A 17472-nucleotide genomic window follows, 5' to 3' on the forward strand; every position below is an offset into this window, starting at 1 on the left:
TCTGAATCACTAGTGGGGAGACCATCCACCAAGAAAGGTGCCTTTTGCATGTTTCTGTGATCAGGATCATGTGAGACCACTGCATGAAAAGAAGCCACTGAAGGATTCTCATGTGGGAACGCGCTAATGGGACAAGAAGAATGGCAGCTGCCATGCAGCCTAGAGCTTGAAGGACATATCTGACTTGAATCCTTTTGCTCTGCATTAGAATTAACACCTGTTGACAAATAGTGGAAACTCTTTCCTGTGGTAATCTTGCAAACATTTCTTTTGTGTTTAATTCTGCTCCTATGTATGTGACAGACTGACAGGGCAACAAGGCAGATTTTTCGAAATTTACTGTAATGCCTAGTTGAGTGCATGATGTGATTGTATAATCCCGTGCCTCTAAGAGTTGATGCCTGGTGGTAGCAGTCAGGAGCCAGTTGTTTAGATAGGGAACCACCTGGAATCCTTGACGCCTCAGGTGAGCCGCGACTACTGCCATACACTTGGTGAACACTCTGGGGGCTGAGGTGAGACCAAAGGACAGAGCTCTGAATTGGTAATGACTGGCCCCTACCCAGAAGCGAAGAAATCTCCTGGAGCGTCTGTCCATCTTGATATGGTAGTATGCGTCCTGAAGATCTATCGAGTACATCCAATTGTCCTGACCAAGAAAAGGGAAAATGGACTGCAGTGTCACCATCTGGAACTTTTCTTTTTGTACAGATTTGTTCAATCTGCTGAGATCCAGTATTGGTCTCCAGTCCCTTGTCTTTTTGGTACTAAAAAGAATCTTGTGTAAGTTCCGGATCCTAGTTGGTCTGCGGGGACTTCTTGAATGGCTCTTGAAACTTCTGTGACTGCTTGATTCCTTAGATTGGGTGGGACATCTGGGATGGACTTTTTTGATTCTATGGGGGATTGATGGAAGGGAATTTTGTAACCTCTGGCTATAATGGATTGTACCCATCTGTCTCTTGTTATATTTTGCCAGTCTTTTGGGTACAGCGAAAGTCTTCCCCCGACTGCCTCCAGAGGTGAGCAGTCGGGCAACCTTTCAGGGATGCTGGAAGGGCTTGGCAGAGAAGGTTTCTCTGTCACCCTGGTTTTGCAGTCCCCCTCTGCCACGAGGGCGGTGTCTGTTATTGTTGTTTCCCCCCTCTGCCCCTGCGGGAAAAAAATCACTATGTGTGTCAGGCAAGGGTCCCTGGGATTTTCGGAACCACATCTTTCCACTCTTCTGACCCTTGGAATAAGGTCTGGAAGGGGTGGAAAAAAGGACTCCTATGGCAGATAAGAGTCTTGCCTTCCTGCTCACACCTGGTCAACGTGTCTTTCACCTGAGGCCCAAAGAGAAAGGAGCCATCAAAGGGAGTATTGGTGAAGGACGCTCGAAAGGGTTCCGCAAACTGACACAGCTGCATCCAAGCATGTCTCCTGAGAGCCACAGCTGTCCCTGCGTCTCTGCTCGCTCCATTGGCTGCATAGGAAATCAGCCTCATGGAGGAGTTGAATATGGAATTAAGAGTCTCAAGCTGAGAAGCTAATTTGGCTGGTACTCCCTCAGCTGTAGGATCTTGAAGGGTATCTCCATAAGGCGATAAAGGGTATAAGTACTAAGAGACTAAGGTTAATAACACTTTTACAATTAAAATTTTACAATAACAGCAAAAATATGTAATACAAAACTATACTACGCCTGAGCGAGTAACGAAGCAACCTCGCAGCTGAAGCAGCAAACGAGATCTGGGTAGCGGACGCTGGGCATTTTGGGATATGGGGTAGCCTCGAGCCAGTAAAACAGCTCTCGAGCTATAGAAGATGGCCGAGTCAGAGCCGAGGATCGGCTCCGAACCCAAACAGCAAGAACAAAGGCGAGATGGACAACTTAACATCATAAGTTTCACAGTAAGAGATCTTGGCTTTTAACGTGGAGATGCAGAACAGGAAAACACAGTAATGTGCTTTTTTTTTATTCCAGAAGAAAGTTGTTATGGTAGTTGCAAGATACACAGAATCCACTTAGTTAAAAAAAAAAACTGATACTTGTACTTTCTTTCCCTTAGGAGCACCACAAATTCCTATGTTACTGTGCCTGATCTATTCTCCGGGTCGACAGTTTTCAGTTGGAGATGCAGATTTTCTTTGTTTAAAGAGCTGTATTTTACCTCTGGCACTTGAAGTTGTGTGTCTTTATTTAGCATAGAACTTTCAGGGTCAACTGGCCGAAATGCTAAGAGTTTCCAGCATAAACTTATAAAGATACTTGTGAGCTTTGTGTATGGAAGTATGTGGGTAGGCATCCTGTATGTTCTTAAGCACAACATATAAACACTCTGTAAGGTACAGCACAGATCCCAGAATTAATGCTGGGCAGTACTTTATGGTTAAGACCTGCTGACAACCATCTATGATCCATCCGGCTGCAGTTATCTGCCTCCATTTGTTTGAAAAAAAAAATGAATATTCCTCCCAAGGATTGGGAAAAATGAGGCAGGGAGAAAATATCTGTGTCTGTCATCATATGGCTTGCTTTCCTAAGCAGATTCCATCAAGGACTGCTGGCTTTTGTACTTCCAAGCCTGCTGTTTCTGCTGATATTCTGTTCTGGTGTCACTGCTCTACTGTTTAGGTTGAGTGGCATAACATGGTTAGGATGTGGTTGAATAATTCCTGCAACATTTAGAAATTGAAGGATGGAACATAAGCTTCTGTTCTTCAGGATTTTTTTCTTCTAAATTTTTGAAGAGCCTCTGGGACAAGAAAACAGATAAAAAGCTAGATGACAGAATGCAAGGGTTAAGGCTGTGAGCTGTAGTTCTTCTGGTACAGGGTTTGACTCCCTCAGTCCTCCTTTTGCCTACTATTTGATTTGAGCAAGTCACTTAACCAGACATTGCTCCTGGATTGCCCCTGAAAAGTAAATGCCATGTCCAGTGGGTCCACCTGGTTAACAAATGGGTGTTATTATGTTGTCTTTTTGGACCAGCGAAATGCATTTCCTGATAACAATGCTTGAAGCAACAGGTCAAAACAATTAGTGTCAGCAGTGTTGTCACCACATCATGTCAGAACATGCCTTATTGCCTGTCTATGTGAGTATGGAAATGAGATCCCTGAAGGAAACAGCTGAGATGCCCTGAGTTAGGCCTTATATCTGGCTCAAGATGTCACTTTGTTATTATATCACATAGATCCTGTAATTAGCAGCTTCAATATTGATAGATTACTACACAGCTCTAATAACAGTGATAGATTACGTTTAAATCTTCTTCCCAGATCTGCTTGATATTTTGAACACCAGCTATACAAAAGGTCTGCTTTCTTTTTTTTACTCTGTGTAGCCAGGTCTACAACTTCAAGATCAGCCACTGAATTCTTAAACATGTAGAGAAGTTAACGGACAAATACAATAATTATTTTTGGGGAGGATTTTTTTGTCAACTCAATTGTACATGTTCACCGGGTTTAGGATTCTTCCTAAGATGGCATCCTCCGGAATCAGGCTTGATGAATGGAGAACAAATATTCGCATTCAGTACAGTAACTAGAAGGGGACTGAACAATGGTTTTAGGATACATGGCAATCTACAGAAAGCAAGTTTACTGAAAACTAAGGAGACTGCAAGCAAAGCAAATGAGCCAATGTCTTGGTTTCTGAAAGTAAATTTCTTTTCTGTGGGTGCAAGCCTCCCACACACCCATGCAAAGGAGTTGGTCATCTTTACTCTTGGACTTTTATCACCAAACCTTAGGGCAATGGCATGACCCCAGGCCGCAATGACCTCTGCTGATAAACTGCATTCCTTGGCCGGTAGTTATTATTCCAGTACTTCTCATTCATTCACTGGTAAGATGCCATGGATATAGAAAATTCCTTCTCAGAGTCTTCATCTACCCGTTTTTCTTATTTTGAGGATTGTTGTGCCTCCAGCTCTTTTGGAAATCTTACATTCTTTTTTTTTCACATCACCGGAGGTCTCAGATAAATCAGATTTGTTTCCTCTTTTCTGCCCGACTCTCCTTCAAAAGCAGCCCCAGCTTCTTACCTAGTAAGACGATAAAGTATACCTTAAGTTGCTTGATTTCTCCTTCTACTAGCCACCAAACTTTTTACAATGTGTATAAACCGCTTAAAGTGCATTTGTGTGTGTGTTTCAGAGAGAGAGAAAGAAAAGTGTGTGTGTGTGTGTGTGTGTGGGGGGGGGTCCTTAGGATGGTAGCTGCCTTCAAACAGGAGGGAAAACAAAGGATCTATCCTGACAGGCAAAGGTACATGTGACACATTGTAATACAAGCAATGTAGCACCTTTGAATAATCTAAGTAGTTGTTATTACTCAAAATATCATAACTGGGGTAAAACTATTAACAAACAAGTAAAAAATTGTTTGAAGGAAAAATAAAATTAAAGAACTTAAAGAAAAACACAGAGAGTGCAAGTCCACCCAACTGTTAACAGCAGTAAGAAAAACTGAAGCTAGTTAGAACCAGAAAGCTGAGAGTCAGTAACTCACTGGAGACAAAAGTGAAAGACTGCTCTAAGTCATACCTCCTACAAAGCATCACCACCTACAGTGCAGCCATGAGTACTGGGGGAAAATGGCACTGAAAAAGGGAGCAAAGACAGTAAGATATTCATATGTTTACCCAAGACACACTTCCATTCTAGGAAGGTAGAGAGACTGAGAATGACAGAATAAAAGACGATCAGCTGTGCAGTACATTTAATCCAGTCTTTCTTAAACAAACTTAGATACTCCAATATAAATGTATTCATTTTGGGTGTACGAAATATTTACTAACCTTCCTATGATTACCAAATATCTTCTTTGAATAAAAATCCAGGGTATCAAAAGCAGTCAGGATCCTCTGAGTCATGTTTAGTGCAGTTTGTCCTAAAATACATAAGCAAAGCACTAAATATATAAATATATAAAGGCAAAACATTATACGTGTGTATGAGCACGCACACACAGACAGGCACTCTCACACACAGACAGGCACTCGCACAGACAGACAGGCACACTCGCACAGACAGACAGACACACTCGCACAGACAGACAGACACACTCGCACAGACAGACAGACACACTCACACAGACACAGTGTGTTTCATGCGGTTTCCTTGTGTATTTGGTCTGAGTATCAAAAGAAACGCATTTTGAAGTTCGTTATGATGATTTTTATTCCCACTGCTGGGGGAGGAACTAGATCTGATTTTGATTAACACTTCCATTAGCAGAAACTTTACTGTACCTTTATGAATCCCAACTACTTCTCATTCCGATTCAAACTGCACCAACAAATACAAAAGGAAATGCCTGAATGCCACAATTATTACCATTTTCTTTAATGCTATAGTTTTACCGTCCACAGACCAGCACCATTTTCACAATATAATCCTACCTACTGCCTTCTTCCTGCCAACCCAAACTGACCAAAGATCACCTATAAGGCTAGACTGCAAGAGCTGTGCATACATTATGTCAAATACTGAAACCCTCTATTCATATAGGCCAGATATACAATCTGGATCTTCTAAGATGACACGCTTTTTGTATGCTTTAATAAATGCAGAACAGCATAACATATTGACATTTATGTTTAATAATGCATAAACAGTGTACCTGATTCAACATGTACCTCCTGTATTTAAGGAGTGTAATACAATACAATGATGTAAATAAACTTAACATAACAGTAGATGTTCGAATAATCAATGCTTCTATAGCCTAAGCTGTACAGGTTATACTCTGCATAGGATATAACAGCCGTCCAGCTTCCAAAGCTTCACGGTACCTTACACATGCCCAAACCGTTAATCAGCTTGAGTTCAGCTGACTAAAAGGTTTGGGTGCCAAGCCCCTTAGAACTTTCATGCCAAATGATAGATGGAGGCAGAGTCTGGAAAGGACATTGTTGAATTAAAAAAAAAAAAACACAAATGTCTACATCCTGGCATAATTATATATGCTAGTTTGAGAGGTCCACGAGTGTATCTTGTATACAGATGTGGATACACTATATTGGGTTAGTTAGCCTTTGTGTTTTATATAAAAAAACTCTTGTTAAATGTTTGTTTTTGTTGTTGTTAACAACTATTTTAATTAAAAAGGAGTTGTCCTCTCTTACAGCATATTTCCAAATGTAAAAAAGTTTTTATACTGTTTAATATTACACGTGCCCTAGGTTATGGACATGTACTTTTAATCATATTTACTGTTAGTATTTTAAAGGAGGGACTATGAGTCTATTTTTTGCATATTTAAAGTTTTATTGGGTAGAAACACTATCAGGAAGTGACGAAATTTTGCAATTACGCAATTACACAATTAGTAATATTTATATAAAAGGTGTATGCTGGTTGTGCTTGTAAAATCCTCTGAAGAAGCTACATTGTGTGTGTAGCGAAAACGCTGTTGTGTCTTGTGCTTTTAAATAAATTTGCGTTAAGGTACCATTGGGTTTCAGGTGTTCTTCTAGGTCTGAGCCTTCTTCGCTTGTTTGTTTTTTGGATTTTGCAATCTGGCATAAAAAAATACAGAAAAAACAAGAGGGATGGAGCGAGGTAACAGTTATTGCAGCACTGATCATTCAAACATCTGTTTTGGTAAGTTTACTTACACAACTGTACTATGTTCATCATATAGTACAGTTAATACAGTTTTGTAAGTAAACTTACCAATCAGATGTTTCAATGACCACTGCTGCAATAGCCTAAGCTACATGGATAGTGGACCATAACTTAGAACAACTGGATTTCTTTTCTCTGGGCGCAAGCCTCCCACACACCCATGCAAAGGAGTTTGTCATCTTTCCTCTTTGACTTTTATCACTAAATCGTCGGGGAGTGGAGATATCCCAGACCACAATGACCTCTGCTGATGAATGCATGCCTTGGCCAGTTGCTATTATTCCAGTACTTCTCATTCATTTACCGGAAAGATGCCATGGATATAGAAAAATTCCTCCTCCGGAGTCTTCATCTACCAGTGTTTTTTTTTTCATTTCACCAGAGCTCTCTGATGGATGGAAGGGTCTAGGAACCCCTGGAGAATGGTTCTAGCCAAGCTCAACCTAGATTAGAAAAAGGAATTTAGCTTGTAGTGTTTTGTAAAAGCATGTACAGAAGACCAAGTTGCTGCTTCTAGAATACATCCAGACTCCAACTCTTTCCAAAAAGTCAGAGATGAAGCCAAGACCCCAGAAGAATGTGCATTGTCCATGCCGGAAATAGCTTTAATCTGGTGACAGCCTGAGACAGCCACTTGGGACAGTCTGTTTTGACACAGGTAGTCCAAGTAAGCATATCTGAGTTGCGAGCTCTTTTGGTCAGTCAGCCTTATCTCCGTTTCCACACAGACTGGGTTTCTTTAGGCATAAAAGAAGCATTAGTTTTGAAGTGGTATCAGAGTTTGAAAGCATTATGACAAGGTCCCAAGAAAGCTGATTTGGGCAGTTCTGCGTTGTTTCAAAGTTCTAGAAACATTGATAGAATTAGTGCAGGCTAACGACCCAGCGACTTAAGTATTAACAGTGTTTGGTCTCGCAGAGTGGTTCCCATTGGAAGTGGATGTGCAAGAGGTTTCAGCTCTGGGCCCACTGCTGCTTCATACTGGGGATGGACTACATCAGCAAACAAGATGGAAGAGACAGATCAACAAAGTTACTGTATAAAGACTATGTGGCATTACAGGCAGATTCAGAGCAAGAACTTCAGCAAAGGATAAGGGAATGGAATGCAAAACTGAAGGCACATGGGATGAAACTGAGTACAGATAAGACAGTTGTACTGGCAGGCAGAAGTAGCTGAGAACTGAAATAGAAGGTAAAATAGAAGAACAGGTTAACAGCTTCACTTGTCTGGAAGGGGTGATTGAGGAGAAGGCAAGTCTGACCTTCACAAGGAAAAAAAGTGCTGAAAGATTTTGTTCTGTGAAGATAGTGCCACAGTTGTCTGAAGACATTTAAGGTATGCAGTATCCTTTCTTCCTCATTTTTGGGTTCAGAAAAGGACACAGAGCGATGGACAGTTTGACTTAAAGTAAACTCAGCTACCATCATCATCAACCCCCCTACTTTCTACATGGGGTCAGGGTGTCGTATCAACTGTCACCATCTCTCTCAATTCAGTACCATTCTCCTAACTTCTTCAACAGTCATGCCTGACTGTCGCAGGATTTCTGTCACACAATCCATCCATCTCTGGATGCCTTAATTTCCTCTTGCATTCTTCCTATCTGTTCTAAATCATCTTCATCAGACTGTCTTCTGCTTTTCTGCACATGTCCAAACCACCATAATCTGTTCTCTTTGCAACTGCAGCTACTTGGGCTTCTAATTTGGATTTCCTTATTTCTTCTTCTAGCCCACAGTGTGAATCCTACCACCCATCTTAGGCTCTTCATCTCCATCACCTCAAGCTTCTTCAACTGGTCTGCTTTACTGCCCAAGCTTCTGTACCATATAGTTATACTAGTTGCACCACTGTTTTAAACACCTTACTTTTCAGCATGTTTGGCATTCTTCTGTCATACACTACCCCTAATACTGTACCAGCTGGCTGCACTCTCTCTGATTGTAGCTTTGATCTCCTCATTCAGACTACCCTTCTCCTCAAATCACCCCTCCCAGACACCTGAAGCTGTTAACCTGCTCCATTATTTTCCCTTCTATTTCGATTCTCAGCTTCTTCTGACTGCCCCCACTTGCTGCCATTACAAAGGTGTTATCTGTACTTTATTTCATCCTATGTGCCTTCAGTTTTGCATTCCATGCCCTTATGATTTGCTGAAGTTCTTGCTCTGAATCTGCCTGTAATGCCACATAGTCTGCATACAGTAACTTTGTTGATCTGCCTGTTCCAACCTGTATGCTGATGCAGTTCATTCCCAGTATGAAACAGCAGTGGGTTCAGAGATGAAACCTGTTGCACACCCGCTCCCAATGGGAACCACTCTGCGAGACCACACACTGTTCATAGTCACTGGGTCGTTAGCCTGCACTAATTCTATCAATGTTTCTGGAACTCTGAAACAACGCAGGACTGCCCAAATCAGCTTTCTTGGCACCTTGTCATATGCTTTCAAACTCAGCTCCGATACCACTTTAAAGCTAATACTTCTTTTATGCCTAAAGAAACCCAGTCTCTGTGGAAAAGGAGATAAGGTTGACTGATCAAAAGAGCTTGCAACTCAGATACACTTACTCTAGAGGTCAGAGCGATCAGTAAACTGTTTTTCATGTTAAGAAACTTAAGTAGCCAGATGAGCTGGTTTCAGATGAAGTAAGAGTTAGCTTCTTTAACACAAAACTAAGATACTAAGGATCAGCCACTGGTTTACTTGGAGGCCTCTTATGCAATACCCTTTCAAAAATATTTTAACCCAAGAATGCCTTGAAAAATGTATCCATGGGCAGACATGCTGAAATGGACAACAAATGAACCCTGGTAGAGAGTTAAAATAGGTCATAGGAAAACAACTCATGCAACTGTTGTAAAACCAGGAGAACACTAGCCCTTAATGGGTGCTGTTATGCTGCTGGCACCAACTACAAAACCTTTTGCAATTTCCTTATATATAAATTTTCTTTCTTGTTTCCGTTAGTAAGTACTTGCTGTATGTCCTCAATAAACAGATCCCTAAAAGGTATTAAGACCCTAACATCTACACAGTTGAAATTCTTTGGAGACAGAATTAATCAAAATCCCCTGTTCTAGTGTAAGTAGATCCGGTCTGTGATGAAGCTTGCGATAATTCCCAGTTCCAAAAAATGGGTGAACCACTGATGCCTGGGCCAGAAAGCAGTCGCCACAATGATCTAGGAAGATTCCTTCTGAATCTTCGGAATTACCCTGGAAATCAGGGGAAAGAGTGGAAGAGTGGAAAAGCATACAGGAATATTCCTATCCAAGGAAAAGAAAAGGTATCAGTTTTCCAGGCCTTCTTATATAGAATTCTGGAGCAGAATTTTGTCAGCTGGTTTTGCCTCATAGGTCCATAGGATGATACAAAGCTATTGGCCCAGAGGCCCTTATAAGCCTAGCCAAGAATGTTGCCCATGTTCCCACAAAGTCAGCACCTGTTTCCCCTGTCCAGCAGGGACACAGGTGGGATCTCAGGGGTGTATTTTCTGTTTCCCATTCAGTTGTCCACATTCTTCTTAAAAAGAGCGCTAGACAGGTACTCTGACATGGAGAGGTAGTCTGTTCCACAGATGGGGGGGGGGGTGTTTGGGACACAAATCTATCTTGCCAACGAGTTCTATTAATGTCACAGACAAGGTTGAGGCCTTACGTGCAGGTTGCGCGAGTGGAGTTGGACTTACGGATATGCAGCAACTCCATCAAGGCTTGGTCTGAGATGGCCTTGTATGCCAGAAATAGGTTCCCTCCGAGCAGTCTGTAAGCAACTGAGTAGGAGGACAGGCTTTTAGCATATCTGTATAACTTAGCATTACTAGAAAGGCTCACCCAGGACTCTGCTACACTTTGCTGTGAGGGAAAGATTAGTTTGCCTTTTATTTGTTGTATTACTTTATTGCCTTTTTCTATTGTGAATAAATTGATTTGGTTTATTTACCTTATGTTTTACTTGTATTCTGCTTTTAACTGCATATTAAAACTTGAAGAGACCACAGCTCTGTCTCTTGTGAGTCAGGCAGAAATTGGTAAAGGTCAATAGAAAAGGTCAGTTAAGGTTAATCATCTGTGAACTGAGGGGGTGGAGCTAGGAACTAAACCTTCTATTTAAGGGGTAAAATAAAACATTTTATAACTTTACTAGAAAGGCTCACCCAGACTCTGCTACACTTTGCTGTGAGGAGATTCTGCTACACTTTGCTGTGAGGGAAAGGATAGTTTGCTTTTTATTTATTTGTTTTATTACTTTACTGCCTTTTTCTATTTTTAATGCTGTGATTTGTTTTATCTACCTTGTGTTTTACTTGTATTCTACTAACTGCATATTAAAACTTGAAAAGATACCACAGCTCTGTCTCTTGTGAGTCAGGAAGAATTTTTTTTCTCACCCGGTTACTGTAGTGTTCTTAAACACCACGTCTTTCTAGTTGCTTTCCCCTTATGTTCATTTGATCATATATCTAATTTCCTCTCCGTTTTTACTGGCTTGTGTGAGTAAGCACAAAAATTATCATTTTGTAAAATCACTCCCCTTCAACTATTTAAATTTATTGACCATCCTACTGTATTCCATAGTACCATAATACAAAAGTGACCACCCCCTTTCAATCTATCTTGCCATTTTAAAAATAGTGACTCTCCACTAAAACTTAACTTTTTAGACAGGTAAAACATAAGTTACCAACTTTCACATCTAACTCCTCTAGTGCACACTACAGTGTTTAGGATAAACCATTTTTTTCATCTTACCTTTAAGCATCCCTGTGACTAGCACTTGCTTTAAAACCTGCTGGAAAGCACTAAGAAGTCAAACCGATACAAGCACTTAACTCTCCTTGTTAATAAAGAGAAATTAATAGTAGGCACAAAACAGCCTACAATTGCAAAGTACCTTGCTAAGGTAAGAAGAAACAGCTCTTGTACTTAAAAAAAAGGCACCAAACCAGGCATGTCCAAGTGTCAATATCCAGTGATTTCTCCTGTCCACCTAGTGAATCTGGGCATATTGGGGCAATGCAGCCATTGCCTCACGTACACTGACAACCCTCTCCTCCTACTACCCAACACTATAACCTGCGAGAGATGCACTTACATAGCCAAACTGGAAGCAAAGCTCTCTCCACCCATGACTGTGATAGACAGTCAAGAGGAGGTCAACACCCGCACTACACCTCAAGCAACACATAACCCTTCTAAACCCACACCACCAACACGCACACATAGCAACACTAAATCCACATATGTGGAGGCCCTTAACATTAACCTGCCCAAGCAACAAGGAACTCCGAAGCTGAAACACAAACAAACACCAATCACAACCAAAGTGTCACATAGCTCACAACACCAGTGTGCCACCCAATAACAGCCCCTAAGGCAAGTCAATGCACCTAACACTTTAGTCATAGGTGACTCTATAGTCAGGCATACTCATATCCCACTCACCAGGCTGAACAAGGAGAAAATTACAGTCAGCTGCCTGTTGGGTGCCAGGACCCACCACATAACGCATGCACTCAAGTCACTCCACAACAACAAGTACAAATTTGACTCTGTCATTGTCCATGTTGAAGTGAATGACGTACCTCCCAGGACTACATGAAGAGAGACATGGAAGAGCTCTCGGATCATGTGACCCAGGCAGGTATGACACTAGCCCTGAGTAGTATCCTGCCTTCGCCCAGAATAATACCACAGTATAAGGACAAAATGATTGACAAACAATTGGCTAAGCTTCTGGTGTCATTCAAAGGGGATCCAGTATCTGTCTGCCTGGGATGACATTATCGACAGACCACGATGCTTTGCTACAAATGGTCTGCACCTGGGATTCAGGTTACTGGCTAAGGCTCTTGCCACCCCTATAGTGCCCTTTTTAGGCAAGGTTCAAAGGACAAAACCACCACCTAAACAGGTACAAGCATGCAAAATCTGAAGGTAATGCTACTCAATGCTAGAAGTCTAAACCTCAAAATGCACTCTCTCAAGGCACTCCTAAAAATGGAGAACATCGATATCTATGCAGTAACTGAGACCTGGTTCAAGGCTCCAAAGAGTAACCCTGCAATACCAGGCTACAACTCTAACCACACTTTTCGGCACCAATCCAGGACCGAAACACTAAAGGTGGAGGAGTATCCATATTCACCAAGGATATTCATAACACCAGGCTAGTTGCCCAACACAATGCGTCTGAAATTCTCCAGGTGCAACTAACAATAAATAAGACTGCAATCCAAATTGTAGCTTGCTACACATCCCCTACCATGCCCCAAGATTCTCACTACACCTTTCTAAACATACTGGAAAATATTAAGATACAACCAAACACCCTAATACTAGGCGATTTCAACTACCCTGCCATTAACTGGAAAAACTACTTGTGTACCAACACCTTTGCCCAACGGTTCTTGGAATTCATAAATTCCAACGCCCTGGATCAACTAATCCTCAGTCCCACCAGGGGCTCCAATATCCTAGACCTGGTCATTACCAACATGGGAAATTGATGCTCCACACCTACGTTCACCCCCTCATTGGTCAGGTATGACCATAAGCTAATCACCCTTGACATCCACATCTCACCCCAACCCCCCCAGTAAGGAAATCTCCGCAAAAAACTTCTCCAAAGCCAATTTCATGCTACTCAAGTCAGAAGTGACAAACTTCATGACACCCATGCAGACGGGAACTGAAAGTTCGACTGCTGAATCCTACACTAAGGCACTGTATGAGCACATCCACTCATGCATGAATCTTGCCATCCCCAATAGAACCAAGATACTCTCCTCCAAAAAAAGGAAGCCAATCTGGTGGTCCCTTGCCATAAACAAACTTTACAACAAAAGGAATAAACTATTGCAGAAAAGAGGAAAACCCCAGGATGCAAAAAACTCCCTTACCAGCCTCAGTAAGAAGCGGAGATCCCTCATAAAATCCTCCAAAGCTAGTTATGAAAATAAAATTGCCAAAGATTCCAAAGACAACCACAAGCCATTCTATAGCTATGTCAAAAATCTAAATGGCAATGCTCAGATCTGCTCTGAGCTACAACAGAATGGCATTAAATATACTGATCCCAAGGATATTGCCAATATCCTGGCAGATCAATTCAGTGTAAACTTCACCCCAGTCTCACCCCCTAAAGGGCCCATCTCAATACCGAAAGATTGCTAAATTCCGGTAATAACAACCACACAGTTAAAAAATGCACTCTCCAAAGCTAAGAATACAGCATCCATGGGACCAGACGACATCCCAGGCTGTGTACTAAATGAACTATAAAATTAACTGTCATCTCACTTAAGTGGCATGTTTAATCATAGCCTCACCTCAGGCTTCATGCCCACAGAGTGGCGCACAGCTACAGTTATCCCACTCCACAAGGGGGGATCCACCTTGGATCATGAGAACTACCGCCCAATCAGTCTGACAAGCCTGATCTGCAAGGCCATGGAATGTATTATCATGGAAATTATAAACAAAGACATTGGCAACCTTCAAACACTGGATCCCATGCAGCATGGTTTCGTGAAGGGCCGATCTCGTCTCCTGAACCTGACTGACTTCTTCAAATCAAGTCTCCAGAGCCGTGGACAAGGGTAAGCTGGGCCACAATGTCTATCTGGACCTCGCCAAGGCCTTCAACATCATCCCCCACTCTGGAATCATAGATAAACTTACTAAGCTGGGCAGTAATCCCTACGTCACTCGATGGGTTGCCAACTGGCTTACTGACAGAACCCACACTGTAAAAGTAGCCAACTCCAAATCCAGCTCCAAACAAGTGACAAGTGGAGTACCTAAGGGTTCAGTCCTGGGACCGCTCTTGTTTGGCATCTACTACTCTGAAGTACAGGCCAACACTAAGGGACTCTGGCTAACAAAGTTCACAGATGACTGCAAACTGGGAGCCATTATTGAATCCCCAAATGATGTGGATATTCTATAAAAGCGCCTTACAGAAACAGATGCTTGGTGCCAGAGCCATGGGCTCAAGCTCAATGCCAAGAAATGTATAGCTATACCCTTTGGGAAAATAAACATGTGCCCGTGATTTACCACATAGGTGGCAGTACACCAAACACCAAAAGCGTGATAAGAGACTTGGGGACACAGGTGGACAGTGGTCTCACCTTCGATAACCACATCGCCACAACAGTCAGGAAATCCTTACATGTGGCACACCTCATCACTAAGGGCCTTTCATCCAGAAAAAAGGAGGTCATTGTCCCACTGTACTCATCCCTCATTAGACCCATTATAGAATACAATGCCCTGTTTGGTATGTACCTTTCAAGACATCTGCAACAACTGGAAATGCCACAGAAGTCTCTCACTAAAAGAATCACTGGTCTAAAGCAGATGCCCTATGCTGACCATCTAAAAAACTCCACCTATACTTCACATATAGTCTACTCAGAGGCGATCTCTGCTTAACATACAAAGCCATGTTAAACCCAGAGCTGTTGGACATGCTACACTTAAAGAAATCCCAATCCCTCAGAGACACACGCTCTAGGGATCTAAACCTTGTCATCACAATGAACAAAACATGCAGGAGGGATAGGTTCCCGACCCAGAGACTCCCCAGACTATGGAACAGACTGCCCATACAAGTCAAGCAGAGCACCTTTTTGACCCTCTTCAAAAGGAACCTTGATGATTGGATGGGAGATAGGAAATTCACCCTGGGGATCATGTCAGTTGCCCTGCTAGACAGAGGTCCAGGGAAGTAAATACTGTGGGAAGAAATAGCCAGGGAATTGTTACGGCTAGGCTTGTATAGGCCCTAGGGCCTATAGCCTAGTACCAACCTATGAACCTATAAGCTAGGTGTTTGAGACCCTGGATTTTCCTGGTCAGGAACCTCTGTGGTCTCCCCAGCTGCTGCATGTGCTTGGCAAGATGCATACCAAAATGGCATTGTACTCAATGAGTCTGATAAGGGAGGAGTACAGGAATGTTATGACTTCCTTGTTACTGGATGAAATACCCTCACTTATGAGGTGGATCAGTAGAAAGCCTTCCATACAACGGAGGCAACGTGGTGGACAAAAGTCAGGTTGCTATCAACCTGGATGCCCAAGTCCCTCATAACTGACTGCGTGCTTAGCACGTTGTTATTACTGTGATAATTAGTGGGGATGCCATTTTCCCCAAAGCGGATAATGATACATTTCTTGGCATTCAGTTTGAGTCCATGCTTCTGGCACCAGTCATTAGTTTAGGTAAGGCTCTCTTGGAGGATGTTCATATCACTATGGGAATTTAAGACTGTGCCCAGCTTGCAGTCATATGCAAACCTGGTCAACCACTGACCACTGTTTTTGGCTTGCACCTCAGAAAAGTATATTCCAAACAGTAGTGGCCCCAAGACCGATCCTTGGGGTACACCGCTTGTTACAGGTCTATTACTAGAGGTGGCTTCCCCTATTTTGACTGAGTGGGTCAGCCTCCCCTCTGAACAAAGGTCTGCTTGAGGAACACTCCACAGATGGATCAAATTTTGGAAAAAAAAATTATCTAGTTTCCATTTGTGAGGGTCTGTCTTTGTCCTGCTCAGCTTGTCTGCCACATGATTTTGCTCTGATGGAATGTAGGATGCCTGTAGAGTAAGACTGTGTTGTAAAGCTACATCTCATATGAATATGGCTAGTATGCATAGGGGTAAGATCTGACCTCCCCCCTCGCTTATGTACCACATCACTGTGGTATTGTTTGTAACAACATGAAGTGGTCCTGGGGATGACAGGGGATTCAGAGAGTTGAGTGTCTTGATAAGTATAAAAAGAGATGCTTGCCCTTATGTGCTTGCATCTGTAATTGTTGTTCCAGACACCTTGCACTTTTATACCCCTTGACTCTGCTCCACAAGCAAAGTCTGAGGCGGCAGACTGCTTTGGAGCAGGAGAGAAGGGGAGGCCTGGATTCAGGAATATTTCATGTCTCCAGCAAATTTCTCTTCTCACATATCTCAGGACTGGAACCTGAAAAGATGATGGATGTTGGTGCTGGGACCAAAAGAGTCTTCAGAAACCACTGTACCTTTCTCATGTGGAGTTTATCCAGAGGTAACATGAGAATCACAAATGCCATGAGATGCAGAATCCTGAGGTATACCCTTGCAATAACCTAAGTCTAAGTGGAACCCTTCTGAAATACATCTAAACATAGAACTATTTTTTTCATGTGGGGGGAAAAAAATTGTTTCACCGAACTGTCTAGCACATACCCCAGAACACTATCCTGTGTGATGGAGTCAAAAAGACTTAAATGTTCTACTGGAAACCCAGCCTGCACATGAGATATCTCCCAAGTGACCGATTCCTGACACTTTAAAAGACTCAGCAAAGATAAGCAAGTCGTTTAAATATGAAAACATTTTGATACCTTGTAGCTTGTACTGGGCTATGGCAAGAGCTAGACATTTTGTGAATACTTGGGGAGCAGTGGATAGCCCAAAGGGTAAGGCAAAGAACTAATAACGTGATACAGACACTTAAAAACCTTAAAAAAATTAAATTCAATTCAACTTTATCGTCATATGTTCTACAGACAGCGTGACAAAGTACAGTAAAATTCTTATACTGCAAATCATACAGCAAAATATAAAAACAATGACAATTAACAAGAAAAAGTAATCTAAGACAACAAATAGACAATAATATAAATACCGATATCAATAAATATTTATAAATGTAAAAAAGAGCACATTTGTGCAAAACTCGTTCCCTCTAAATGTGAACCAACCGATAATACTGGAGGGAGAGGTAGTACGTTGAGTTCTATTTAAGTCTAATAAATTCAAGTATAAAACTGTCTTTCAGCCTGAAAATCTAAAATC

The 17472-nt window shown here is 42.0% G+C and overlaps 1 protein-coding gene across 1 annotated transcript in view; it reads right to left on the reverse strand.

The window, feature by feature from the left end:
• Positions 1 to 17472, reverse strand: part of LOC122813330 — a 1602747-nt gene that overhangs the window by 1524782 nt on the left and 60493 nt on the right. The window contains exon 2 of the mRNA XM_044085591.1: positions 4790 to 4881. Coding sequence (XP_043941526.1) covers positions 4790 to 4864 — 75 coding nt within the window. The 5' untranslated portion in view covers positions 4865 to 4881. The remainder of the gene's footprint in view (positions 1 to 4789; positions 4882 to 17472) is intronic.

This window comes from Protopterus annectens, chromosome 10.part0 (genome assembly GCF_019279795.1).
Source record: "Protopterus annectens isolate FY-2018-M chromosome 10.part0, PAN1.0, whole genome shotgun sequence".
In the NCBI taxonomy this organism is placed as follows: Eukaryota; Metazoa; Chordata; order Ceratodontiformes; family Protopteridae; genus Protopterus; species Protopterus annectens.